This window comes from Amyelois transitella, chromosome Z (assembly GCF_032362555.1).
Source record: "Amyelois transitella isolate CPQ chromosome Z, ilAmyTran1.1, whole genome shotgun sequence".
NCBI lineage: Eukaryota > Metazoa > Arthropoda > Insecta > Lepidoptera > Pyralidae > Amyelois > Amyelois transitella.
In genome coordinates, this window is record NC_083535.1 from 587,486 (window position 1) to 615,302 (window position 27,817).

General features: G+C 35.5%; 2 protein-coding genes across 2 annotated transcripts; both read right to left on the bottom strand.

The window, feature by feature from the left end:
- Positions 1–1,185: 1,185 nt before the first annotated feature.
- Positions 1,186–18,155, bottom strand: LOC106130600 (RING finger and SPRY domain-containing protein 1). Its single transcript, XM_013329490.2, has 11 exons — positions 17,926–18,155; positions 15,172–15,362; positions 13,615–13,795; positions 12,966–13,136; positions 11,808–12,015; positions 11,464–11,584; positions 10,971–11,109; positions 10,156–10,373; positions 8,993–9,137; positions 7,536–7,651; positions 1,186–6,978 (listed from the first exon to the last, which is right to left on the bottom strand). Exons 2-11 carry the CDS (start codon positions 15,357–15,359, stop codon positions 6,891–6,893), a joined length of 1,575 nt encoding a protein of 524 aa, XP_013184944.1. The 5' UTR covers positions 15,360–15,362; positions 17,926–18,155; the 3' UTR covers positions 1,186–6,890.
- An 8,662-nt stretch (positions 18,156–26,817) lies between these two features.
- On the bottom strand, positions 26,818–27,477 carry LOC132903964 (uncharacterized). The gene has a single exon (XM_060953723.1). It carries the CDS (start codon positions 27,475–27,477, stop codon positions 26,818–26,820), a length of 660 nt encoding a protein of 219 aa, XP_060809706.1.
- Between the last annotated feature and the right edge of the window lie 340 nt (positions 27,478–27,817).

A 27,817-nucleotide genomic window follows, 5' to 3' on the forward strand; every position in this document is an offset into this window, starting at 1 on the left:
TAAAAAACAATTAAGGAAATCCTTCCGACGGTAGATTGTGGATTTACGACTGTACGAAAGTTCAGATCTCTTGAGTTGATGGGAAGTGCTAACTCAAATTTTGATGATCATAAGTAAGTGTCATGAATGGGAAACTATGCTTTTGCTTAACTTCGAATGTGACCTATAGGTTTGTAATTTTGGATAGCGTTAATTTCTAGATTGGACACGTCCTTTCTAGCCTTATCAAGAGGTTCTCGAATAGGGACTTGAAAAAAAAGGCGAAATTATTCCGGTACAGGATAGACAGCAGTGAATGTTTGGCGCTCGACTTAAAGGCGACTTCCGTGCCCCTAATTCTCTATAAAATCCCCGACAGTGAAACCCGATGCGATAACTACTGGCACGTCCAAGTTATAACAAGTTAATGTCACGGTCGTATTATGCGTGAACTGTCAAGTTCGCGGCAAAATCTACGCATTGATGGATTTGTATAGTAACGCCATCTATCGGTGCCGTTCTTAACGAAAAACTAAAACATAATGCTAAAGCGAGAATCCTTTCCGCCGTGCCTTGGCGTAGACAAAGCAACAAAAGGTTCGTGTTTTAGCCTTTTCCCGGAGGGGTAGGCAGACTTTGTTTTCCACGTTTCCTGCACAAGTCTTGCTCCATACATAAAATCAAGCCTTTCCCGGAGGAGTAGGCAGAGACTAGCTTCTTTCCACTTGCCACAATATTTTTTCACTTCTTTCGTATGAGCCACATTCAATGCTCTGTTCATGGAAGTTGGTCGGTTAAGGGTGGTCTCATTTTTTGGTTAGTTCATCTCCATCCACATTTAATAAGCTTTTGATACAAGCTTTTCTATTTTGAGCACTCTTGATTTTATCGTAAATCTGATGGGTGACTGTACCTTACATGCTTTTTAAAACATAATACATATAATATCCCTTGCGGGGTAGACAGGGCCAACAGCCTTGAAAAGACTGATAGGCCATGTTCGGCTGTCGGGCTCGATGTTAGAATTAAGATTCAAATAGTGACAGGTTGCTAGCCCATCGCCAGAATCCCAGGTTTTAGTATCTAGTAGTGTAGCTTATACTTTAGTCGCCTTTATATATTTTTAATAAAACATTTTGTTCCAAGTCTATTTATAAGTAGTAGGTCAAAGAGATGCACAAAATGGATCACAATAAAAGACCTGTGTTAATTTGTCATAATTTGTTTTATTTATCATGTGACCTCCAAACTATAACAATATATGTGTAAATAGTTTACTCTCGATATGCAATGTGTTTTCGAGAAATATATGTCTTTTTTTTTAAAACACTAAAACACATAACATGTATTGAACTCACATATTTTAAAAACTACTTACATTTTGTAATGAGAGTACACCTATTTTAGAATCATTATTTCCTTATTATTTCGAAAGAAATTCACCGGGTAGTTTTGGGTCTCAGTCAGTAAAATCTAGATCAAAATTATAATGAGGAATGAATGATCGATTTTTAATTTCTATACACTAATTTTGAGCCCATTTCACAACTTTGGAATTTCGAATAGGTCTAATTAAACGCATGTTTGGTAGTCTATACAAATATTTCTTTAGTTTAAAAAAAACAATATTTTTAGCCACAATTTACACTGAGGAAAAATTACATTTAAGTTAACAAAACGATAATAAATATCTCGATTCGTGCAGATTTGAATTTAAATTTAGAATGTAGAGCGACACAGTGAGAAAGTAGGTGGTACACCACTTTCTTACAATGTACAAAAATTTAATCGGATTAGAAAATGAATTAAAAAGTACCAAACATCTTATGTATAATAGTTATATATCTCAGTATAAATTGTTGCTAAGAATTTAAATGCTCTGCGCCACTAGTTTTCTGCAAGCTTTGCAAAGGTATAGTCTTGTACACTTACATAATACATTTAAAAATTTAGAATGAAAGCTCTATTCTTTATTATACAATTTAAAACTATTATATTTTCGTATCTAATCTCCACCGAAGGGTCAAAAATATTGTCAGGTTTTATTAAATTAACCTAATAATCTCATAATGTAACGAAATTTTAAATGAATGTGCTTAAGGTGATGTGGGCAAATAGTCGTGTTTTGATTTTAGTCTATAAACCATTGTTTACCAGTTTAAATGAAATGATATAAAGAAGAATAAATGTGTGTAATACCGGGAAATTTTTAAAAAGTTAGGATTTAAGAACACTGAGCTGAAAATACAAATATAATCTTAAGACAATATTGTTTTACTAATTAACACTACTACAAATTCGTATGAAAAAATATATCATATAATATTTAAATAACATCCGATAGTGACTTTATGAGGCAGGTGATATAGAAGAACATTTTCTTAATCTAGTCATACATATATGTCATAATGTATATTATTTATATATATGTTGATATTAATAATACAGTAAAATAGTGAGATACCGTTGAAATCTTTTATTTTACTATTTATATTTTTTGTATTTTATAAGACATCAATTATGTTATGTATATATTTATGAAATATCCGTGATTGAAAATGCATATCAGATCTGTAACTCTGTGATTAGATTTTCTTCTAATCTACGGGTTGATTTATTTCGCACATTGATTTAATTCAGCGCGCTGAAACTAGGTATTTTGAATAAATAAGTTACGATGGATTACAGAACATTGTCTTAATTGTTTTATACAAATACATCATAAATATAGTCTGAAACATGAAGTTATAACTCGAGGATGATAAGGAAATGGAAGCACGAAGTCACATTTTATCCGATTTCATTGTATGTGTGTTGTTAATTTATTCATACGTATAGAACAGCAATATATACACACAATTATATTTTACAGAACACATTGTAGAAACTAAGCAACTAATTAACATTTATTTATTTCTACCGTTCTACCATAGACAAACAATAGTTTTATTGTCAAATTCTTTGTATTAATTACATAAAGCGCAAATTATAAAATTATAAGCATACATTGTGTTCGAATTTTAAAATTTATAATTGTCTATGGTAGGTAAAATATAATCTATGCGATGCTTAAAAGCGCGTCAAACACACGTAATGAGATTAAAGACAGAACATTACATGTCTCATTTTAAAATTTTATAACGATAACTATTTACACATTTAGCTATATAATAAAATAAGACCTAAGCAGTCCATTTTTACACAAAAATTGTCATTAAAGCCGTATTAACTATATAATCTGTGATAAGTGCGGGCAACACTGACTTACCTAAGATAACTTGCAATCAGAAATGAACTAGTCAATTTTTGTAAAACCCCTCTCATAGCTTTGTCAAACGACGCTATTTATACGCGGCACATAAGTTGACCTATAGATAGTGGAGATCGTAATGTGCATGACTCATATCAATATGAAACCAGAAACTATTGCTTACTCTTGCTTATGGATTTGGATTACTCGATAAAAGACAAGTTTTTAAATAAACATATTTTTATCATATATTTTTTCTATGTACTTACATGCAACATTTTAACATAACGTATCACACATTTCAATCGCTTTCGCACCGATGATGGCATTACAAAATTTGAGCGACACATCATTTCTGATTGCATTAATTTAAAACTATAATCAACAAACGGCACAAAGCGGTTAACGAGCCTTGAATTCGCTGTTAATTTTAAATTTCGTTGACGTTTCAGTGCTAAAGCGTATACAGATATCAACGTACGACACAAAAAAAACATTTTATTTTTTTTATTTTTTCATGTTTGACAGTTTACAAATAAATGCTTTGTATTTATTTATCATGCTAAGAATTGTTTAATAAGGATTATATATTTGCTATTCCCATGTATTTTAAGCTACACTCTATATATTTATCTATAATATAAATTACACTGGACTTAGACGGAGCAAACATTGGCTTTTAAAATTACGACGACGGATAAATATATACCACAACCTGACAATTTGTATTTTTCATAAATGAATTTGTGCCAAAATGTATGGACAAGCAATTGTGCTACAAGGGAATTGAGAAGGTATAACCTATTTAAAAAAAATATGTAAATCTTATACGTTATCACCAAAAGTGACAGTAGGTACATTATATGTTAAGACTGAAATAAAAATTAACAACTTTTTTACCATCGATTATCAATCAAACATCCAACTACGGAGAATATAAGATAATTCTGTTAAAAAATGCTTTTCTTTATTGTTTGCTATGATACAAGTAAAAAATCAATTAAATGAACATATCTTTTTTATTTCTGTTACACAAACCGCATTCGACTCGCGTAAAATTGTGACTTCTTATTTATTCTGATAATATTTTAAATTTAATCCAAATCCGTTCACTAGATTTTGGGTGACTCCAACAAGCATAACACAACTTTCATATATTATTAACATTTCAAAGACAACACAGGCGAATCTCAGCTATTGATATAAGCAAAAGTCATTCCTTCAAACACTCTAAGACCGCGTTCCGCTAAATCAACATTACTTACAACAGTAAATTAACTAATCAACATTTCAATAGCAAGGTCTAAATTCGATCGATAATGTTTCCCTACGAATATATTAAGCTAAGTTAACCTTACTGGCGTGTTACGTCATTCATAGGCTAGGAGATAGTTTCACTTTTGGTTACTATTTGTCATTCGGTTAGCAGGTACAAAAGTCCATTCATAACGGCATAATTTGTGGAACACTTTACGGTTTTTGGAAATATTTTCGTTATTAAAAAGGTTCTGTGAATAAAGTACTAAACATTTTGTAAGTATGATTAATCAACTCTAGACGAACGAACCTTGATCATATTGGCGACGCTCTGGCGAAATAAGGAGACTGGATGTGTATGAAGTGAAAGAGGTTTGGATGGTCTTATATCATAACTTATAGAAGATTTCCGTTTCGTTGAGTGATAAGTCCGCCTTTTGTACATTTTTGTTTTTTATGCAATAAAGTTTAAATAAATAAATAGGTCCTTAAATATATTCTTAATAATCAGTTAATTTAAAGCGTTCGATATCCTGAATCTAAAATCTGTGCGCATGTGTAACCGGCAAAAATGAAAGTACCAATTAAATTCAAAACGCAGAATTTATAGTAATTTTCCTGCCGCCCTGTTAAAATTAATAAATAAGGCCCAGAATCACCCGACAGTCAATCTTAAAATCCCATAACGAGGCATTTATAAAAGATGTCTGCATTTTTTAGTAAACATCACTAAGATGCTTGTTTGCATCATAAAAATACGGGTGCATTAACTTAGGTGTAGGGAATAGGGAATTTAAAATAAATAATTGTAGTTGTTGTTCGTAGCTACAAATCTAATGAATAATGTCAAGCCACTCCAACGAAAGTTACCAAAAGTAAAGCTGTCTCTTACACTATATCGCATTAATCAACAGCATTAAAAACCTATCAGATTCAATCGCTCCTTAAATCTACACAATCTTTTGTCATACATTTACATTTAATACTGTTCAAATCAATTTGCAATATATGATCCTTCAATTCGATATACTCGTATTAAAATGTTAATTTTTAACACGGATGGCAAAATATATACCTATTCTTTGAAATTGTAAAATCGCCATTATTAAGTGAGATCCGATGATGTAGCATCTTCATCTTCTTATATTTAGTTTCGCGAATTTGTCAGTCGCAATTTTTTTTTCGACGCGAAGTTCTCAGTCGTAAGTCTTTTTGTCTCGCATTTCTCAGTCGCAAGACTTTTGGCTAAGATTTCTCAGTCGTAAGTCTTTTTGTCTCGCATTTCTCAGTCGCAAGACTTTTGGCTAAGATTTCTCAGTCGCAAGTCTTTTTGACGCAATTTCTCAGTCGCAAATATTTACACACGCATTATTAATAAATAATCAATACAAGTCAATTAGGTGATAATTTTAAAAATTTTACACCGATTCGAGCGTTAAAATGAAATAACGTTTGCGTTTGAAAAATAATAAACATTATGCTTATTTCAAGCATAATGCAATTCGAAAAATAATAAAATATAACTTAGGTATTTGCATTCATATATTGTTTAAAACGAACAAATAATTATATGGAAATCAATTATGCGATCATATGCAAAGATTCACCATTGATTTCCTTGTATTCAAACAAGCTTGACGACTATTCAATATATATAAACATGACTAAAGAACATTATATAGTTATACATCTTCAATATATATATTTTTATTTCTTTGCACCAATAAACATCCCTATAAGGACCTACGTAGGACAAAATGGGGCACATTTGGTTTTACTACACACATAGTTTCGAACACAGACATACATCAAGTTAGACCTCGCAAGTTCACAAATCATTTTGGCTTTAGTCCCGGTTGCGTCCTCACACTGTGATCCCGGATTGGGTGAGACAAGTTTTAACACGAATCGACTCCTGACCTTCGTATTGTAACCCCATTTAGGGTCATAGCGTCACCGCAAGATTACCCATCTGTTCGAAACGCAAGCGTATCAAGTTTTCTCTGCTTACTACAAAAGTCAACAGGGCACTTTATTCCATTTATTTTTTAAATTACACCCCTATCCATAATGTAATGGAATGAATAATGGGTCACTACAAACTCCAATGAACCAATTTCAAAGAGAGGTTCTTCTGTCAACGCGGAGTACACACTTGCAGGGTCTAGCTACATCTACATCTGTGGCAACAAACAATCTAACCTAACTGATATCTGACGCAGTTGACGATATCCCTAGGCCGCAGTTCGAAGACTTGGTCGTCCATTTCGTCTTCCACGTCACAGGGGGTGTTTCCCCTCGAGGGGGAGTTGTCCCGGGGGCTGTTCCCTCTGGAGGGGGTGGGGGATTCCTCCAGGGTGATGTTGGGGCTGGCAGACTCGCTCCGGGAGCGAGGGCTGCCCTGTCATGTGTCCTCGCGACGGATATTCAAAATGGCCGCCCGGCACATCGGGCACTCCTTCAGTTGTGATGTGCAGAGCGAGCAAAAACCTCTGCGAAGGTAATAATTTACAGTGATTCATTGTGACGTGTGGTTCCAGGCACATTAGAATTGGGATATCCATATCTTCCGTCGTAAAAAGCGGCTAAGAGATAGATAAGTAGCCGTTTAGGTGAGCGATATGAATCTCAATTCCGCCACAAGTATCAGGCCAAGCTATTTTGTTAATTAAATAACGTAATTACTAGTTTATAAAGTTTAAACGATAGTGTGTGCTAGCTGTTTTAAATTGTAAAAGTCAATCAAGGGAAAAGCTAATACATTTGGGAATTTAAGGAGATGGGCTAGTAAAGTTGTGTTTACTGCCAATCTCAATGCCATCATCAAGCCATACAGCTGAACGTGACTTTTCAATCTTTGTGATACTGTTGGCTGTGTCTACACTATAACATAATAAAGACGTGATCATATGTCTGTATGTTGAAGTCATTAAATTATACCTGGTATCCTATTTTGAATATAAATATATTTCGAAAAAAACTGAAAGGCCACATTGAGCTGAATACTTTATAGGAGTTGTGTAATATAATTAAGACTCTAAGTACTTACCTATGACCACACGGTTCCAACACGCAGCAGGCGGTGTCGTCAAAGCACAGAGTGCAGGAATCTTCTTTAACACTGGAGCACCTCAACTGTTCTAAATATATCCGACGAGGCACCACCTGTAATATAAAAATGTCCAAAAATAAGTTTAAATATTTCTCAACACTCTGGAGGGGCTCCTCCGGCCATCCATTATTAAAATCTCATATAAATATATTAATCTGAACAATGTATTCTCTCGTCCACAATCTAAATTTGGATATTTTTGAAGTTGACGTTGTTGAAGAAAATGCTGCAGTGCAGTTTGTTACCGCTTCTTCTGCACTGACGCCTTGGAAGCGGCAGTGAACATAAGTTTTTAAGTAATTTATTTCACGTCAACCAATGCTGTTAAACTAAAACTTTTGACAATTTTATTAAGCGATATGAAGTATCCTATAATAATGAATAAAAAATTTTGAGTTTGCATTTGAATAAAAATAAAGGATTTCGATGTATGATTTTGTCTTTTCTCCTGTGTTATGGGCCTATCAGTAGCCTGAAATTTATTTAATTTTATTTTTTTGGTTCAAATCAAACTACAGTCAAAACTGTTTATAACGACATCGTTTACAACGACCTATCGGTTATTACAGCCAGATTGTATGGTCCCGTCCGAATTCCTAGTAAACTATTCAGTAAACAAACCGGTTTAACAACATCGGATACAGCGACATATCGCTTACAACGACTAAACTTTATGGATATTCATCGGCTATAACGACCAACCGATCCGCTCAAAACAAAACAATACAAACGATTTTAAATCTTATTGATAAGCATTGAAGAAATATTTTGTATATTATTACTTACTCCCACTTTACGGACATTTGACCTTGCATATTTTAGACCAATTGTTTAAAAACACAATACAGAAAACTTCAAGTGATACAAATGATACAGAATATTGATAACAGCATTAAAACTCTCTCTGTTCTGGATGCAATTCTAATGATATCGGAAGCTTGGGAAAAGGTCACACAGACCACTATAGCTAACTGCTTTCGCCATGCAGGTTTCAAAGGTCTCTCTCTATCACAAGCGGAGGACGACGATGATATTCCGAAATTTGTTGCATTTAATGAACAGTTTGATATTGATGATACTCATACCTGTAGTGTAATTTTGTAACCCGTAACTAGCGGCTAAGTACATTTTGTATTCTAATTATTTCGTAATAAATATGTTTATGTCTTATCTGACTCTTTTACATTCATAACCTACACTTATACTAGATAAATAACTACATATGATAAAACATACATATATGTAACTACTGTTCTTGTGTATATGACTGTATTGCATATAACGACAATCGGATATAACGTCGGCAACTATACGGTCCCTTCAATGTCGTTATATCAGGTTTTGACTGTACATACAATCCATCACGAGATCCCTGTTCCAAACACAACACTCACCTTCTTCTGCTCCTCGGTGAGGTAACCGTGGTCGTTGAACGACGAGAACTGCCTATCCCCGGGGGGATGCCGGTACGGCTCGTGGCCGAAGTTGAACCGGCACTGTTGGAACGCCATGAAACTGGCGGCGGCGAAGAAACCCGTCCTGTTTAAGAGAAGATTATGCACAAACGTTTTTTTTTTTTTCTTTTTCTTTTTTTTTTTTTAAGCAATAGGTCGTCGTTAATATAACAACGTTTCTTATGAAATATGTATATATGACATACATATAGTCAGGTCTATATCCCTTGAGGGGTGGACAGAGTTAGCAGTCTTGAAAGACTGATAGGCCACGTTCAGCTGTTAGGCTTAATGATAGAATTGAGATTCAAATAGTGACAGGTTGCTAGCCCATCGCCTGAAAAATAATCCCAAGTTTGTAAGCCTATCCCTTAGTCGCCTTTTACGACATCCACGGGAAAGGCATGGAGTTCAGCTGTATGGCTTGATTCTATCATTAAGCCAAACAGATGACGTGGCCTATCAGTCTTTCCACTATTGGCTTGGTCTACTCCGCATGGGATATAGACGTGACTACACATTTATATATATAAATGTTTCATAAGAAACGTTGTGTTATATTAACGACGACCTACATACATACATACATAAAATCACGCCTCTTACCCGGAGGGATAGGCAGAGACTACCTCTTTCCACTTGCCACGATCTCTGCATACTTAACAACAATCTCTGCATACTGACAACGACGACCTATTGCATTAATACAAAGAAAAAAAACCTTGCCATTTCAAGGCTTCTCATTTAAAAAAAAAAAATCAAAAATATTTATTGGGCAACCACAAATTACATTAGATCAGGTTGTGGGAACCTCCTTTTAAGCAAAACGTGCTTGCGCCAGGAAGCTCCGCTATTTCATAACTTATTTAACAGTCGACCTCATCACTACATAGTATAAAACAAAGTCGCTATATCAGTCTGTTTGTCTGTATGCTTTAATCTTTAAAATTACGCAACGGAATTTGATGCGGTTTTTTGTAACAGCTAGAGTGATTCGAGAGGAAGGTTTTTATGTATAATTCTTTCCGAATTTTGCACCCGTGCGAAGCCGGGGCGGGTCGCTAGTAAGCTATAATTCTCATTTATATAAGTACCACCCTCACCTGGTGTTCTCAAAGATCTCGGTGCACGGCTCCAGCCTCAGTCCGTTGATGGAGAATATCACCTCCTTGGCGGCCATGTCTATGAGGCAGCCGAGCACGTCTCCAGGGCTCCACGCTGGCACGTCGGCCACGGAAGTAGGCCTCGCTTTGTACCAAACGAGTTTACGGCAGCCGTCGTATGACAGAGAGAATAGATCGTCGCCGATGCCGTAGCCTTCCTGTGAAAAAAAAAATCAAATCTACACTAAAAAAAAACAAAAATCAAATCCACACTAAAAAAAAAATCAAATCTATACCTACTACGAGTATTATTACAAAGCTGAAGAGTTTGTTTGAACGCGCTAATCGCAGTAAGTACTGGTTCGAATTAAAAAAATCTTTTTGCGTTGAATAGACCATTTATCGAGGAAGGCTTTAGACTATATAACATCACGCTTCAACTATTAGGAGCGAAGAAATAATGCAAAATGTGTAAAAAAAACGGGGAAAATTATTCACCCTTGAGGGCTTTAATGATGCCCAAAATAACTATTACACGCGTACGAAGTCGCGGGCACAGCTAGAATTTTGATATCAGGTTGTGACGTCATGCCGCTGAGGATGTCGTAAAAGGCGACTAAGGGATAGGCTTACAAACTTGGGATTCTTTTTTAAGCGATGGGCTAGCAACCTGTCACTATTTGAATCTCAATTCTATCATTAAGCCAAATAGCTGAACGTGGCCATTCAGTCTTCTCAAGACTGTCGGCTCTTTCTACCCCGCAAGGGATATAGTCGCGACCATATTTATGTACCTATGTATAAAAGAAACTTACATGATTGAGAAAATGGCTGTTCTTAGTTGCCCAACCTATCTGCATGACCCCAGGCGTGATGATGAAGCACTCGTAGTACCAGCAGCCCTGGTCCACTTGGAACGTGCAGCGGACGCTCTCGAACGAGTTCGAGTCACATCTGATGACAATCAGTTATCTGTATATGCATAGACGTAGGAAAAATGGCGGACGGAGTGTTACTATAAGGTAAAAAAATGAAGCAATAATACTCGTAGTATGCTCGTGTAGTTTTATATATACACGGCTCACGTACACACTCTCACTTATAGTGACAGTGACAGTCTGCCGCCATTACGTCATAGACAATATCACGAAATGGTAAGTTTAATGCGTATACAAACATTGGTCACATACAGCCAACAAACCAACAGACTTAATTCATTAATTTCACATATATTTTAAAAGTTGGCCTTTATTTCTTCAATATACTCCATCAAACAGTTAAGTTACGTGCAAAAATAGGATAACTTACCTCGCTTCTAACCCGTTACAGGAGAGCTTCAAGTATTCGCTGACGTCTTGCGAATTGAGTATAACGTTCAGACCCGTCATGTCTACTAATTCGTATGATAGTTTTCTGTCTTCTATTATAACTGTGAAAAGACATAATTTTATTGAGCAAAAACATATTGAAAAATATGGATGAACCGAAAGATGTATGCGGGGATCGTGGCAATTGGAAAGAGGTAGTCTCTGCCTACCACTCCAGGAAAGAGGCGTGATTTTTATGTATGTATGTATATGTATATGTGTGTATGTATATGTATATATATAATATATGTATGTATGTATATGTATGTATGTGTATGAACTTACACAGATTGTCGAGCGCCCACTTGGCACAGAAGCCGACCTGCCTCCACACGTTGTCCTCATCATCAGCCAGCGTCTCCAACACCAGCAACGGGTTCACAGGCTCCCTCTCCAGTCTGCTTTTGATCGTCAACTTGTTCTCAGTCGTGCTCGCGAACTTCTCTAAGGCTATTAGGGCGAACAACACTATGCAGGCTTCGCGGCGGGTTATCTGAAAGGGAATTTACGTTATATTAGCTTTGGACTACGGATTCGTTCGCTTTTTATGTTGCTAATTGGAATAGTGGCAAATATATGTATTGATGTGTGTAGGTAGGTATGTTTGTTCTGCGATAACTCTCAAGTCGATTATTTGCACATACATATGTACAATACAAATAATCTTGGAAAGATCTCTGCTTTTTCCTCCTCCTATTTTATGTATGCATGCAATCTTGAGATTCAGGTTCATGCAGATGATGCAGATGTCATCGTAATTCTATATAATTAAATTTTACTTGCTCTCGTTTCCAAATAAATGTTACATTTTCATTTATTATTAAGTACATTGCGATTGCATACCCGTGCGAGATATACAGAGCCAAAACTCCTGAAAATACTGAACGTTCAGCTGTGTGGCCTAATGATTATGATTGAGACTCGTTTGTTGATTTGTTTTTGATGGCATTTGGCCGGTGACCTAGGAAATATTCTCAAGTTCTTTGTGCATCAAAATCGGCTTACTATTACAAAATTTTACTGGAACATGTTCGTTAGCTGCTTTCTCGATGAACAAGTAATAAGACTGATGATGTCAATTTTTCTAAATTCTCACGGGAACAAGAGTACGTACATACATATAATCACGTCTATATCTCTGGCGGGGTAGACAGAGCCAACAGTCTTGAGTAAACTTATAGGCCACGTTCAGCTGTTTGGCTTTATGATGGAATTGAGATTCAAATAGTGACAGGTTGCTAGCCCATGGCCTAAAGGACGAATCCCAAGTTTATAAGCCGATCCCTTAGTCGCCTTTTACGACATCCATGGGAACGAGATGGAGTGGTCCTATTCTTTTTTTTATTGGTGCTGGGAACCACACGGCACGGAACAAGAGTAATCGTTTAACGCGTGCAGAGCCGCAGGCGTCAACCAGTTACATTACAATTCAATCATACTTACAAGGAATGTGATCAAATAGTCCAGTGTTTCTGCCGTCAACACCGCTACGCTGTTGGGGCCGGCCAGCTTCTCAGCAATACAGCCCAGCACAATGCAGATATTGCGTTCTACCCGCACGTTCAGCTCGCCAGTGTTCGCTCGGTCCGATGACAGGCCAAACAGTTGCGTCACCTGTCCACGATAGATGGCGTTGTACATATTTTTCAATACCTATTAAATTAATGTCTTGTTTCAGACGTTTACGGTATTAAAAAACAGATGGCGTTGTAACATATTGTCTTGTAAAGCATTGCTTGGAGTGTTTTAGTCGCGAAAGCTCTACACCCCAGTGCGAAGCAGATGTTGCGTTCTACCCGCCGTTTTTGCCTATTCGTCACGATTTTCCATAATAAGTGAGCAATTGAGTATTGTCATGTCAGTGTGTTCCAATTATAACTTTAGCTGTGTTATCTTAAAACCCTTATTCGCTACCTATCCTAGGTGATTACACAAGGTTACTGTACGCACAATTTTTTTATCTACTTTGGACTAATCTAGCCCTCACCACATTGAAGCACCTGGATTGGGATGTAGTTATTCTTCCGGACCAACTTCCAGCGGAGGAGAGACCAAAGGCATCATCATTACATAACATATATGTACAACTTACCCTAATAACGGACTCTTTCGACGGCAACGGGCAGTCATCAAACAAAATAGTGATGGCCGATGGACCGAATGGGTCTTCTAAAGGTATCACGTTCACCATGGAGGATACCACTTGTATCCAGCCGTCTTCTTTGTCAGCTATAACGTGGAGTTTGACTAGAGACACCGGGGATTCTTCATCACTGCGGGAGTTAAATTATATGATTCTTTAATATATACGTTTTATAATTTAGTTTTTATGCCAGCCTCATAGGAAATTTACTAAGGAAGAACTATGTTCATAAATAAAATCGCTTCTTTTCCCATACGGGAGAGACAGAGCCAATAGTCGCGGAAAGACCTATGGCTCGATCTTGTAATTGAAATTGGCAAACACTGACAGGTTGGAAGCGCATCTCATAAAAATAGAATCCCAAGTTTATTAGCATTGTCGTTGATCGACTTTTACAAACTTAACGAGAGGAAAAGGAAGCTAAAAACGTTTGCATTCACGGCAACATTCGCGTCACGCACGATTATGGCCAGTCAATAAAAACATTGTTAACTAGTTATTATAAACAAAATACCTTGGCCCGATAAAGTGCATTAATTATGTATATGCATAATTAACATACGAAAGATATGCAGATACGTTAATAAGATGAAAATCGAAAACATTGCAATTGCACAGGTTATTATCTACACACGCAAATAACAGCGTATGTAACATTTATTATTTAAATTTATTTTTAAAAACATAGGTAATTTCTAGTATACAGACTTGTTTGTTTGTTAACTCTTTATTGCATAAAAAAAGAAATACAAAAAATTACAAAAGAAGCATTGAATTTTAGAAGGATATGTACAATGGCGGGCTTATCCAAATGAGGATTTCATCCATTCAACTAAAACCTTGTAACTTGTAAATCTATCCTATTAATCCCACTATATACATGCTGTGTATGAATGTGGATGAAGCAAAGGAAATATGCAGAGATCGTGGCAAGTGGAAAGAGGTAGTCTCTGCCTACCCCTCCGGGAAAGAGGCGTGATTTTATGTATGTATACAAGCTGTGAATTAAGGGGAAAAAAAATATTAAAATTCATCAAAATCCGTCAAGAAGATTTTGTGTAAAATAGTACTAAACAAACACACATCCTTACAAACTCTCTTTATTTACAAGCTCATAGGTTTCTGGTACTCCTGATCTGATCTCTCGGTAGGACATCCTGATCAAGCAATGTTCTACCAGGCCTCAACAGTAACAATTAAAATATACATACATACATATAATCACGTCTATATCCCTTGCGGGGTAGACAGAGCCAACAGTCTTGTAAACACTGATAGGCCACGTTCAGCTATTTGGCTTTAGGATAGAATTGAGATTCAAATAGCGACAGGTTGCTAGCCCATCGCCTAAAAAAGAATCTCAAGTATGTAAGCCTATCCCTTAGTCGCCTTTTACGACATCCATGGGAAAGAGATGGAGTGGTCCCATTCTTTTTTGTATTGGTGCCGGGAACCACACGGCACCTTAACGCACATTAAAATATTATGTGCATCTAAAACACTTACTTGTCAACAAAAGAAGCTATCAGAGCCAGCATTTCGAGCACCAGATGGTCAACTATGATTGAGTCGACCACCTTAGGCATTCGGACCCTGGGCTCCACAGCGCTCACCGCCGCGGCAGTCGAGGCCACCGGCGGCGCGTACGCAGGCTCATCTTCGTAAGCGTTCTCCTTGCAGCAGCACAGACCCATTACCTGGTATATTAATTGATAAATTTACATATTATATGTGTAGGATGCTGTATCACAGTGCCGTGTGGATATAGAGCAATACAGCTCTTTTCAATACATACATACGTTTTTTTAGGCGACGGGCTAATAATCTGTCAATATTTGAATCTCAATCCAACTGGGCGTGACCATTCAGTCTTTTCGAGACTGTTGGCCCTGTCTGCTTGGTAAATGGTTAAGACGTTATATAAGTATATCATGTACATACATTCATACATTTGATCACGACCATATCCCTAGCGGGGTAGACAGAGCGAACAGTCTTAAAAAGACTGATAGACCACGTTTAGCTGTTTGGCTTAATGATAGAATTGAGATTCAAATAGTGAGAGGTTGCTAGTCTGTCTCCAAAAAGAAGAATCCCAAGTTTATAAGCCTATCCCTTAGTCGCCTTTTACGACGTCCATGGGATAGAGATGGAGTGGTTCTATTCTTTCTTTTCTAATGGTGCCGGAAACATCATGTCTTTATCTCTTATTATTTATGTACTCTGATGACTTTTGGTATTGGAATTTTCCAGTATTTTTACGACTTCTCAGAAACTGTTAATTTTGCTGTTCGACGAATTTGAATGAAAATTGGATTTGTAACATTCTGTATTCATCATAATTTTCAATTCCAATTTATTTATTTTCAATAAAGGATCTTATCTTCAAATTTAGGGGCGAAGGTAAGCAATGACGTCAAAACTACTTTTAATAAAAGTTAATTAGTGCTTCTAAATTGTACAAACATGTACAAACTTCATTGGTCTTGGATATGTAATGTCGAGACAAATTAAAAAATAAATTTAAATTAAAGTTGAGAAAAAAAAATTTCGAATCTTTTGTAGTCCGTTCAAAATTAATAATATTTAGAGTACAAGAAGGAAGAACCATTAAAGGACAAGAAAGACCAAGAATAAAATATTTTGAAAAAAGAAATTAAAAATTATTTACTTCTTCCACATTCATCATTCAATTCATTCAATCTCATCAATTTCAGAAACTCGTGATCCACCTTTTTCCAATACTTCTCTGATTTGATCAAGATGTACCTTGATCTACATTCCCATTCACACTCTCCTTTTATATAACATTTTCTTAATGCATCAAATGTGTGTGTGATGTAGAGGTACCTAAAGTTTTTAGTGCAATAGACATTTTGTAATCTATCACAACTAATATTAAAAATGTGAAAGTAAGTTCATTTGTTTATTGCCTCTTCACGAGTTATCTGAGGGTTCTGTCATGTTAGTGATTCAAAATTCGCGAGAGCAAAGCTGCAGATAAATGCTAGTATATATAAAATGCATATACACACTAATTACATAACAATAACAATCATTCAGTCACTCGCAATTGTAACTAAGAGTCATCTGGAAAGAGAAGATTCACACGGGCACTGGAAATAATGGGATTTTTCTTTTTATACAGGGTGCCGTGGGTGCTCTCTCTATGGTCCTTTATTATACTGAATTCCATTATTGTTACGATATACGAGTAAGTGTTTATTGTCTCCCCTAGTTGACACCCACTAGTTATTTCTAAACTGCAGACACCATAGAATATCTGATGATCTTCTTTCCTTTTCTTTCTTGTTCAGTTAAAAACTTATGTTGCACCTAGCACAACTATAATTAATTTGGTAAATTGGTAAAAATACAATAACCAAAAATTATAAATGTAATGATATCTATTGATCATCGATCATCATCTATAGACAATCTTGCTCAGCTTTGATTGCCATCAAATATTTATTTGTGTACTAAATTACAGAATCTATTTTATTACTAGATTTTGCCTGCAGCTCCACCCACATCAAATATCCTTCCCCATTGTACATCACATACATGTATGCAAAATTTAATAGATGGTTGATTGATGATGTTAAAACAGATAAACAGACACACTCACATTTATTAATATGGCTAGATTGGACAGACAGAAGTTGATACAATTAAAATTTTCTTTTAAATTAGATGTAATTTTGATTTAGTTGGAATCTGAGCTATAAACAAGTATGTTTTTATTACAATTACTGAGTTTGTTTCAAATAAAAAACCTTATTGAACAACTCTAACTAGGGTTATTTTCAAATATATTTATTTCAATAGGATTAGCTTTTCAAATTCAAATTAGTAGGTAGTATAATTTTATTTGAATTTAAACAATTTTTTATTTGAAACAAAATCAATAATGATATAGGCACCAAAATGAGCAAAACTTATTTGATTTGTCTTGAAGCATATGCTCAGTAATTACTCACTCAGGAAATTATTGTTCTTTACTTTGCTTCAGAAATAAAGTAATCGATGAATAATTGTGAATTTATAAACAGTCATTGAATCATTTCCTTCAATATATTGAATTAAATCAGCAACCTTATGACTCATATTGTACCACCTACCAAAACAAGAATTACTAACCAGATAATTCATATAATTGTCAGGGTTGGAATAAGATTATTCATTTAAAATGGAACTTAGGTGTGTTATTACTATTTTAAAAATATTTCAAACAATTTCTAAACGGAATATCTCACTCACCGTATCTTTGTAGTCATAACTTACAACAGGGTCACAATTTTGTGAAAGGCAAGATAAATGACAAATATGTCCAATAACACCAGGTAGATTGATTAATATTAAAATTTAACAACAAAAAGTAGAAGGTAGGTAGGTGTAGTTTACAAAGTATCAATAATTGAAATATTTTTTTTTGCACAAGACAACTTGAAAAATATAATTTCAATTCTACTCAGGACAAGACAACAACAATCATGGACAATCTATCATAAACTATAGAAACGTATGGCATTGGCAAGCTCGGCGACGAATCAGCGCAACGCGAAGCAAATTCTTTTTTTGTCATAGGTGGCACAGGGAAACATCTTTTTGTTTATGGGGACATCATATTTCATAATTTATATCACATAAAACCTAATGAAATAAAATCTCTGTGGCAAACTTATTGTATTGGCTTAAATTTTGAACGTCTTATTGCCTTGAGCCACAGTTTATTTTTTATGTCTTTGGGTAAGACATGGTATTCCACTTTACTATAATGGAGAACTGCACAACGTGTTATTTCGCTCTATATTAAACTAAACTTTTCGCTAAAAATCTGCTTTGTTACAGGGTTGGGTTGGGCCTAAGGTACACAAGCGCCACTTTGACAGTACCGACCAATGGCAGTTGACAGTTTCTTTGACACTAAAAAACGTCATCTTCGATTTGTATTGTTTGTTTACAAAATTACCAAAAAGTAATTAATTACATACATATTCTCATTTATCTAAAGAGTTTTTACTCCAAATTTACTGTCCATCTATTAGAAGTTCTGTCAGCTCTTCAAGACTGTTCGTTTTAATTTAATCTTTTATAAAAATTTATAAATATGTCCCCCAATTTTAAATTAATTTTCTTTTATTAACAATCATCAGAACTCTTGCGTTAAAGGCGGATAGTCTATAATAAATATGAATAATCCAATATCATGTGAGTACCACCTAATGATATGTTTTCTTGTTACTGGAATTCCACTTCTAAATTTAGTACCTACTTATCTACAGCTTTCACTGTCTCCAAGCACAATCTCCTTTTTAAAGTTGTATCTTTGCCCTAAGGCCTAATTTGTATATATCAATACAAATTAAGCTTATGAATTGCTTCTCCCAAAATATCTGCGTTTTCCTGGAATGTGCTTCTTATGTTGTGTAATTTAAGACTTTACATGGTAAGAAGTTACATAGTGTAAGGTTGACAGCTAAATAAAAGTCAATTGTAGAATAACTGTACATTTGTATATTAAATGACTTTATTTCATAAAATTACATGATAATATTTCCAAATCAGATATTCTATATATTTAAAAGAGAGGTGTAGGAAAAGCTAAATTGACAGAACAACAATTTATTCTATTCAATTGTTATTCATAGACATATGAGATATTGTAAAAAGGCTACTCAGATTCTTGCTACAGTGGTTATGTAGGAATTACAATAAGGGCGTTATTGGATTCTATTTGTCTGCCATTTTGTATTTCAGTATAATTGTAACACTTTTAAACGGCTCCAGTATTATCAAAAAATCCAAAATTGCCTTATTGTAATCATTATAAGGTAAAAAAGAAATGTGTGCCTATTTAACACCCCTACATGGCTGAATATGTTTACTCCCAAACCCAAGTAATATACCTTTATATAAAATAATATGTGCACATTTGATATCTGTATTATCTGGCAAAAGATCAGGTCCAGACTACCTGATACCAAGAGATTGTGTGGTTGCATGAATCCAGGCAAGTGGAAAATTATTACCTCTGCCTACCACTCCAGGAAACACGTGATTTATGAATGTATGCTCTTTATACAAATTAATCATAAGAACACTAGCTTAAGCGCAGAGCTTCGCTACTCTGGGAATTTCCATTAATAAAAGGACCCTATATTTTGTGCTATCCATCCATTCTTACTATATGGAGGTTTATTCTATTCGTGTACCAAAGTTAATAAAATACAAGTCTTTTCTCTTTTTTATATATGTATGGAGTATAGAAGATTACTGTCACTAATTTCACCACTTAAGAATAAATTCTTTTGAGTTACACAATTTTAGAATGTAAGAGCCTAGTATCGTGAGGGAAAACATCTTTAGTAACTGTATGTGCAGTTTATGTAGCTGAATTGACCAATCCAGGAACCATAAAAAGTTGGATAAAACTGTAATAGCTCATTGTAATATATGTGTCCCTATCTCACTCACGTGGTTATAATGTTTTCAAAACTGTTGGCTCTGTCTGCCAGATCAAGATCGTCTTTAATTAAACAAATTGGTAAATCAGAGCATTCAGATATTCGCAACCATTGTAGTGGAATAGTCATAGGGTGAAACCTTACCCATATTGGTTCATGGTGACACATCCAGTTGCAAGAATGTGTAGGTTTTCTCATGAAGTTTTCCTTTAACGACAATTAATGGTTCAGCACTCATACTAATGTACGTAACTCAGGAAAGACTCATTGTAATGAGGCTGGAGTAGGTTTAAAATTCAAGTATGCTTTTGTGGTTAATTCATTTAACTACGCCATCGGTATATATTATTGTAATTCACATTTTTTTCTTTTTTCCTCGGATGAGGGTAAACTTTCTTCTAACGCGGGTCGTGACCAAGCGATAGAAGCAGAAGATAGACAAAAGAACATTAAATATTATTAGAAAAGACAGATTAAATGTTCTTTCTTCATTATTTCTTAATTAAATGTTAGTTGTTGTTGTTAAAAGTGTGGGTCCCGAAATCAATACAAAAAGAATAGGACCACTCCATCTATTTCCCATAGATGTCGTAAAAGGCGACTAAGGGATAGGCTTGTAAACTTACGATGCTTTTTTTAATCGATGGGCTAGCAACCTGTCACTGTTTGAATCTTAATTCTATCATTTAGCCAAATAGCTGAACGTGGCCTGTCAGTGTTTTCAAGACTGTTGGCTCTGTCTACCCCGCAAGGGATATAGATTGTATGTATGTATGAAGTTAAAATATTCGGATTTTTCAGCAGGTATTGTATGGTAGCTTTTTGTATAGGATGAAGAGTGTACGATGGTAGTTAAGGCTGTGCGAGGATTTTTATTATTACTGTACAAATATAATCTGTATTTTCCCTTATCCTCACCCTTCTCACCCTGCACCACCCCCGCCATATTCTTGATTGTCTTTATTCATAAAATTATACCTAATGGTCCCAGAAAGCCTTTTGAAATTTCCAACAACTTTGATTCTCCGCAAAGCTTTTGTTTCGACTTCACAAAAGATTTGGTAAGGTGTTGTCAGACTACTACGTATAGCCTCCACGATTGTTCAGAGCATGCTTATCAGGTCTTTGGTGAAACTTCACCATCACAAAGTATCAGAAATTCTGTATTAGAAAGGAAAAGGGCGTGAATAAAGACGAGGTTGCACGAACGGATTGATGAATGATATTATAGCGGAAGAAGTATGCGAGGATCGAGACAAACGGTAAGATGTGGTTGCTAATATACTTACGAAAAAATCACGCCTTTTCCCGGAGGGGTAGGTGGAAACCACATCTTTCCACTTGCCACGATCCCTGAATACTTCCTTCACTTAATCCACATTTATAGCTCTTCGTTCAAGCTCGTCGGTTTCGGGTACTCTTGGCTTCACTTTTCGCCAGAACTTGGTGTTTTTTTAATTAAGAAATATTTTTCTTAATTGCGATATCATTCAACAAAGCTTTACGTCTGTCTGCTTGTTACCTTGGTTCTTGGATATTATTGGTTCATGATTTATTATATGGTGGATTTTCTGTTTAAATTGCTTCCTACATCTATTCTATATTAATATTATAAAGCTGAAGAGTTTGTTTGTTTGAACGCGCTAATCTCAGGAACTACGGGTTCGTATTAAAAAATCTTTTTGTGTTGAATAGACCATTTATCGAGGGAGGCTTTAGGATATATAACATCACGTTGCAACTGTAAACAAATAATGAAGAGAAATAATGGAAAATATGAAAAAAAAAAACGGGGAAAATTATTTATCCTTGAGGGCTTCAATGATGCCCCAAATAACTATTCCACGCGGACAAAGTCGCGGGCACAGCTAGTCTATAATAAGAGATGATTCTAAGTTGCTCCACCACTCCTCCATGTTTAAGAAGAAATTAGAATTAAAATATAAAAGATTTTTTAATTTACTGACCTATAGGTACCAAAATTATTCCAAAACCGAAAAAATGTACATAATTAACTATTCGAATAATTAACTAATAAGACGAAGCATATGTCACTTTTTATTATTGACTCTTGATATAGTATTTTAGCATTCCTCCCTCCAAATACTTAAATAAATAAATTAAAACTTTATGGTGACATACATTTGTGGAGGGATAAATTGGTAGTCTTTGCTCTGGAATGGGAGTCGTATTAGGCTAAAAAAACCTTATTGTACCTATAAAATTCAATTTGTAAAGCACAATTTCCGGGCGTAATGCAAAAAGCATCACTTAATTAGTTTGTCGATAGCTTTTATAGAAATAAATTTTGAAACATGTTGCGGATAAACCAAATAAATATAACTTAGAAAAATATTTCTAAACATAATATATAATCTATATCCCTTGCGGGGTAGACAGAACCAACAGTCATCAAAAGACTGAAAGGCCACGTTCAGCTGTTTGGCTTAATGATAGAATCGAGATTCAAATAATGACAGAAACTACACTGTACGGTATTTAAAACATAATTTATTTGTAAATACTATTAAAATATAATCTACTTACATTTAAAACAATCAAGTTTCGTATTTCGCGAAAAGTTTTTGTGTACCCGTCGCTAGTTACAAAATCTTTTACCACCGTTACGGTTGATATACGTACAAACAAACACACGAATCTATTTCTCTAATTGCGGTACGGAACCCCTGCAGCGATATTTGCAGAGTCAAAGAGTATTAGTTTGTTTCCAATTGATTTCATCGACTTTATCGATGCTTGCAACGGGCTGCATCGAGCGACGGCGTGTGGTGCAAGCGACGAGTGCACACGGTGAAAATGCATTATTTTAATTCTATAATGTTTTTAATTTCATTTCAATTTTTTTTTTTTTAAATTAAGTATCTGTGTTGCGCATAGATTTGATTATCGTTCTATGAGTTTTATTTAATGTTTACATAAAAAAAAAAATATCATTAATTTTATTGTAAGCAATTTATTTTGAGTTTTGCGAAATATTATTTATTCAAATGTATTTAATTTGGTATATGTCTATATATGTAAGAAAGAAGGCAAAATTAAATAAAAGAATGAAAATGAAAATGAAAATGAAAATGCATTTATTTGCTACAATAAACATAAACATGACCATAAACATAATTTACAGAGAAGGTTACATGTATATTGCAGAATATTTGCCTATTATGCTTAATATCTATGACTTCCTCACTAGGCAAGCCTGTATCGAGGAAGTCAATTACAATAATTCAACATACAATTTCTGAGCCAGACGGAATTTAAAAATAATTAGTTACTTAAACTTAAATTAAAAACTAGATAGTAAGTGGGTAGGGAATATTTCGACTCAACTTTCAATGATTAATATTTCTTCTGTTTCATCATAACTTAGAGTAGACAACCAATTTTTAATAAGCCTCTGGGCTTCACGTATAGATTTTCTCTTAATATTGCAGAATTTGATTACATAGTTGTAAATATATATTTTAATGAAGATGCCTAACCTTTGCGCAAATCTTGTGTTAACTAGGGGAACCGGTACTCTAAAAACTCTTCGATTTGCAAGATTTTCGTAGTTACTGGCAGAAAGAACTGATTTATGCATAGCAACAGACATTTTTAATACATAAAGTTGGCGCACGGAAAGCACACCAGCCACCCTATAAATATCATCTGTCGGGTATCTATATGGTTTACGAAGCATGGTTTTCAACACCGAACGCTGAGCCCTCTCAGCTCGAATAATAGTAGCCTTAGCAGCATTTCCCCAACATGAAATACAATACATAATTATTGATTGACAAATCGCGTAGTACACAGATTTCAGAGTATCAATACTCGCAGCATTTCTAAGATTACGCATTACATTAACCACCTTTCTTATTCGAGCGGAGAGAATCTCAATATGTTTCTTAAAATTTAGATTTTCATCTACGTGAACACCAAGGTATTTCATGTACTCAACGCGTGTAAGAACGTCACAAGAACAGTGCTGCATATTGCATAACCTGCTATGAATTTGTATTTTTAGATCTAGGTTAGGGGCAGACGCAGCAGTCCTGTGAAAGCACAGATACATGGTCTTATTTGTGTTCAGGGTTAATAGGTTATTATGAAGCCATTCAGAAACAAGAGTCATACCACGTTCAGCGGCATCATGAACTTCAGCCCATGTAGCACCGTGAAAAATCAGTGCAGTATCGTCTGCGTAACACAGAACAACGGAGTTTGGAATTTCAATATCAAATATATCGTTGACGTACAGTAGGAATAAGGTTGGTCCAAGTATACTTCCTTGTGGAACTCCAAATCGTACCGGCTTAGTTTGACTAGAGACCTGACCAATCCTTACACACTGATTTCTGTTCGTCAAGTAACTCGTAAACCAATCAAGACAGAGGCCACGGATTCCCATGGACTCCAGCTTTCCAAGGAGAATAGGCACTGACACGGTATCGAATGCCTTGGTTAAGTCCAAAAACATACCAATACAGTTCCGTTTTTCATCAAGGTGAGATGCAACCGTGTTTATTAAGAGAGAGACTGCATCCTCCGTACTCTTACCCCTTCGGAAACCAAATTGTTTTGGGGATAGTAAATTGTGGCATTCAATAAACTTTAATAACCGCTTGTTGACAAGCTTTTCTAGTAATTTAGAGAAAGTAACCAAAAGTGCTATAGGTCTATAGTTATTTACTGAGTCTCTAACTCCATCCTTATAGATTGGTGAGATACAGGCAACTTTCCAGGCAGTTGGGAAGACGCCACTCTGGAGACTTAGGTTAAATATATGTACGAGAGGTATAGCAATTTCATTTTTAATATATTTAATCAAAGAGTTTCCCAAACCGTCGATACCCGGGGCTTTCTCATTTTTAAGACCAGATATAAAACCTTGAACTTCCTCAGTATCTGTTGGAGTAAGAAACAATGAATTTACGGGATTATTTTTAATTTTAACGTTTGCCACAAGTTCCGCCTCTGTCTTGTTAGTTATAGAAAGTATGTCGTTTGCTAGTCTTTGTCCTACCGTTGAGAAATGCAAATTAATGCTATCAAGAGACTGCTGCACGTCGCGACACCCTGGTTGTTTAAGTAGTTCGGTTGGCTCTTTCTTAGAGTTAGTTAAATTACTTATTTCCTTAATGATACGCCATAAACCTTTAGGGTTGTTTTTATTTTCTTTAAGTTTCTTATCCTCATATTCTGTTTTGACCTTTCTCAAAAGGTCTACAAAGAAGTTATGGTAGCGTTTGTATATGACCTTGGCATTTATGTTAGAAGGGTCATTTTTTGAACTCAAATGTAAACTATCTCTATGCCGCATACAACGTATAAGCCCTGGAGTTATCCATGGCTTAAGGTTAAATTTAGATCTGCTTACTGTTATCTCTCGAGAGTGTTTATTAATGATAACATTCAGTCGCTCCATAAACTTATCATTCGCGATATTAACATCATCTATAACGGTAACACAGCTCCAGTCAACAGTTGCTAGTTCCAATCTTATAGCTTCGTAATCGCGCCTTAACTTAACACGACTTGGTCTGGCCGGTTTTTGATTTTGGACGCATATACCAACCATTACCATAGAGTGATCAGTTATAGCATTATTCCATACAATACCCTTCGCGACCTCAGGATTGCGTATATTTTTGATATATATGTGGTCAATGCAACGTGAGCCTCTAGTTCTCTCTGTGATAGCTGGAAGGAAACCGTGTTCCGCCATGAAACACATGTATACCAAATCATCTGAAGTACTCAGACTATCCAATATATTAACATTAATATCGCCTGCCAATAAGAAGGGTATACCATGGTCTACAATACAATTTTGGAGAGAAGAAAGGAAATTTTCAAGATGTTTAAAAGAAGGCGAACGGTATATGGCAAGAATGTCCATGACATTGGGAATGTGGACTTTTAAACTATCAGCCTCTTCTATGGGAGGTTCAGATACTGTGGCGCACCAGTTATCCTTGATGTAAACTACAACTCCACTATTTTTGTTGTGAGATCTATTTGTTCTGTGGTGAGTATAACTAGGGATGTGAGGTATAATTGTTGAAGCAGAAAGCTGACACTCTGTTAAGACCATAACGTCAAAAGATACGTCAAGAGACTGAAGAGCTACAAGCATAGCGTCGATATTCTTTCCTATTCCTCTAATGTTAAAAGCAAGAAGTTTAAAATCGTGAACTGGTTTAAAAGACCGTTTGCAACTGGTAACGTCGTCAAATATCTCACAGTTAACTTTTATAGAATCCAATTTCGATGTGATTTCGTCGTTAACCAGGCCTTTTAATATGGTAATTTTCCAATTTTGGATGTGTTAGTAGTATCAAAAAAATATATGAATATTATTATACCTCCAGTAAGCCATATCCTTATTTTCGAACAGAATAAAATTAACATTTTGTTTTTTGACGCGTCAAAAACACATGGATAAAACATAATTGGCAGTATTAAACTTACAGTAAACCCATTGACACAAACATTACTTGAACATAGATACATTGCAGAGAGTGTCACCTTGTATGAACCCAGAAAGTATTCCTTTGGAAAGCTTAATTTTACAAATTTATTCAAAACAGCTTTGTTTGCATAAACTACGTTGCTCTGATAGTAGCATAACCTCTTAGAATAGCCCAATATAGAAAAAATCAACACAAGCACAAGAAAAATCCTAATGTTCTGAAGTTCCGGATGGAGATTGCACAGGAAGAACACGGTCCAAATCGCTTTTCGATGATATGCGTACAGCCCCCTGTCCCTCTCGCTGTCTGATGTAGATGGTGCTATGATTACACCAGCAAAAAGCATATCCTTGCTGTTTGGCTCTGGCCCGGGCATCACGAAAAAGTAATCTGCCCTCTCTTGTCAATCGCTCGTTAAAAAATACTCTTCTGGTACTTCCTAGGACGTCCAGGTCAGTACTGGAAAGATTTTTCCGAGACTTCGAGGCTTTCAGAAATTGGTCGCGTTTTGTACGACGCAGAAGTCTAACCACAACTGGACGAGGGGCAAGCAGCCTGTCCTCAGGCAAGGCTGCGGTTACAGGGGGTCTTTTGGGACCCACCCGGGCAATCCAGTCTATGTCGTTTTCCTCCAAAGATACTCCCACCTTCCTTGCCGCCAAAAGGACAACGTGATGCAGGTTTTCATTGGTGTTTTCTGGTATTCCCACAATTTCCATTTCATTGGAAAGGTTATACTGCGCTTGAGAATTTAATTCGTTCTGGAGATTATTAATTTTTGCCTTCAGGATGTCCACTTCTAAGTCCCTTTTCTCCAAATATCTAATTCGTCCCTCGGTTTCAACTATTTTGGACATTATCTCATCCATCCTTCCGTTAGTGTATGATAACGAGCGGGTAAGGTCTTCCAGATTTAATTTTACGGAAGAGAATTCTTGAGTTAAGGTGCGTAGTTGATCAGTTAATTGACTCAACTCATTTCCCGCTGAGTCTGACTTCTTACGAGTCGTCACATTTTCGTTGTTGGCTCGAACTGGTGTGAGGCTATTATCACCACCCTTCTTGCTAGTGGCACAACACTCAGGGCATTTCCATAGTTTTTTACGGTCCGCTGTGAGATTTGTTATGTTTATACATAAAGAGCAAAAACTTTTTTCACAGGAAGACGATGTACATTTTACAAAATTTTGATCCTTAATAGTTTTCATA

Coding starts and splice junctions, on each gene's coding strand:
- LOC132903964 (XM_060953723.1), bottom strand. CDS start 27,477: ATGGATGAGATAATGTCCAAAATAGTTGAAACCGAGGGACGAATTAGA.
- LOC106130600 (XM_013329490.2), bottom strand. CDS start 15,359: ATGGGTCTGTGCTGCTGCAAGGAGAACGCTTACGAAGATGAGCCTGCG. Junction 13,796..15,171: donor ATAGCTTCTTTTGTTGACAA/GTAAGTGTTTTA, acceptor TAACTCCCGCAG/TGATGAAGAATCCCCGGTGT. Junction 11,585..11,807: donor GTGGGCGCTCGACAATCTGT/GTAAGTTCATAC, acceptor GTCTTTTCACAG/TTATAATAGAAGACAGAAAA.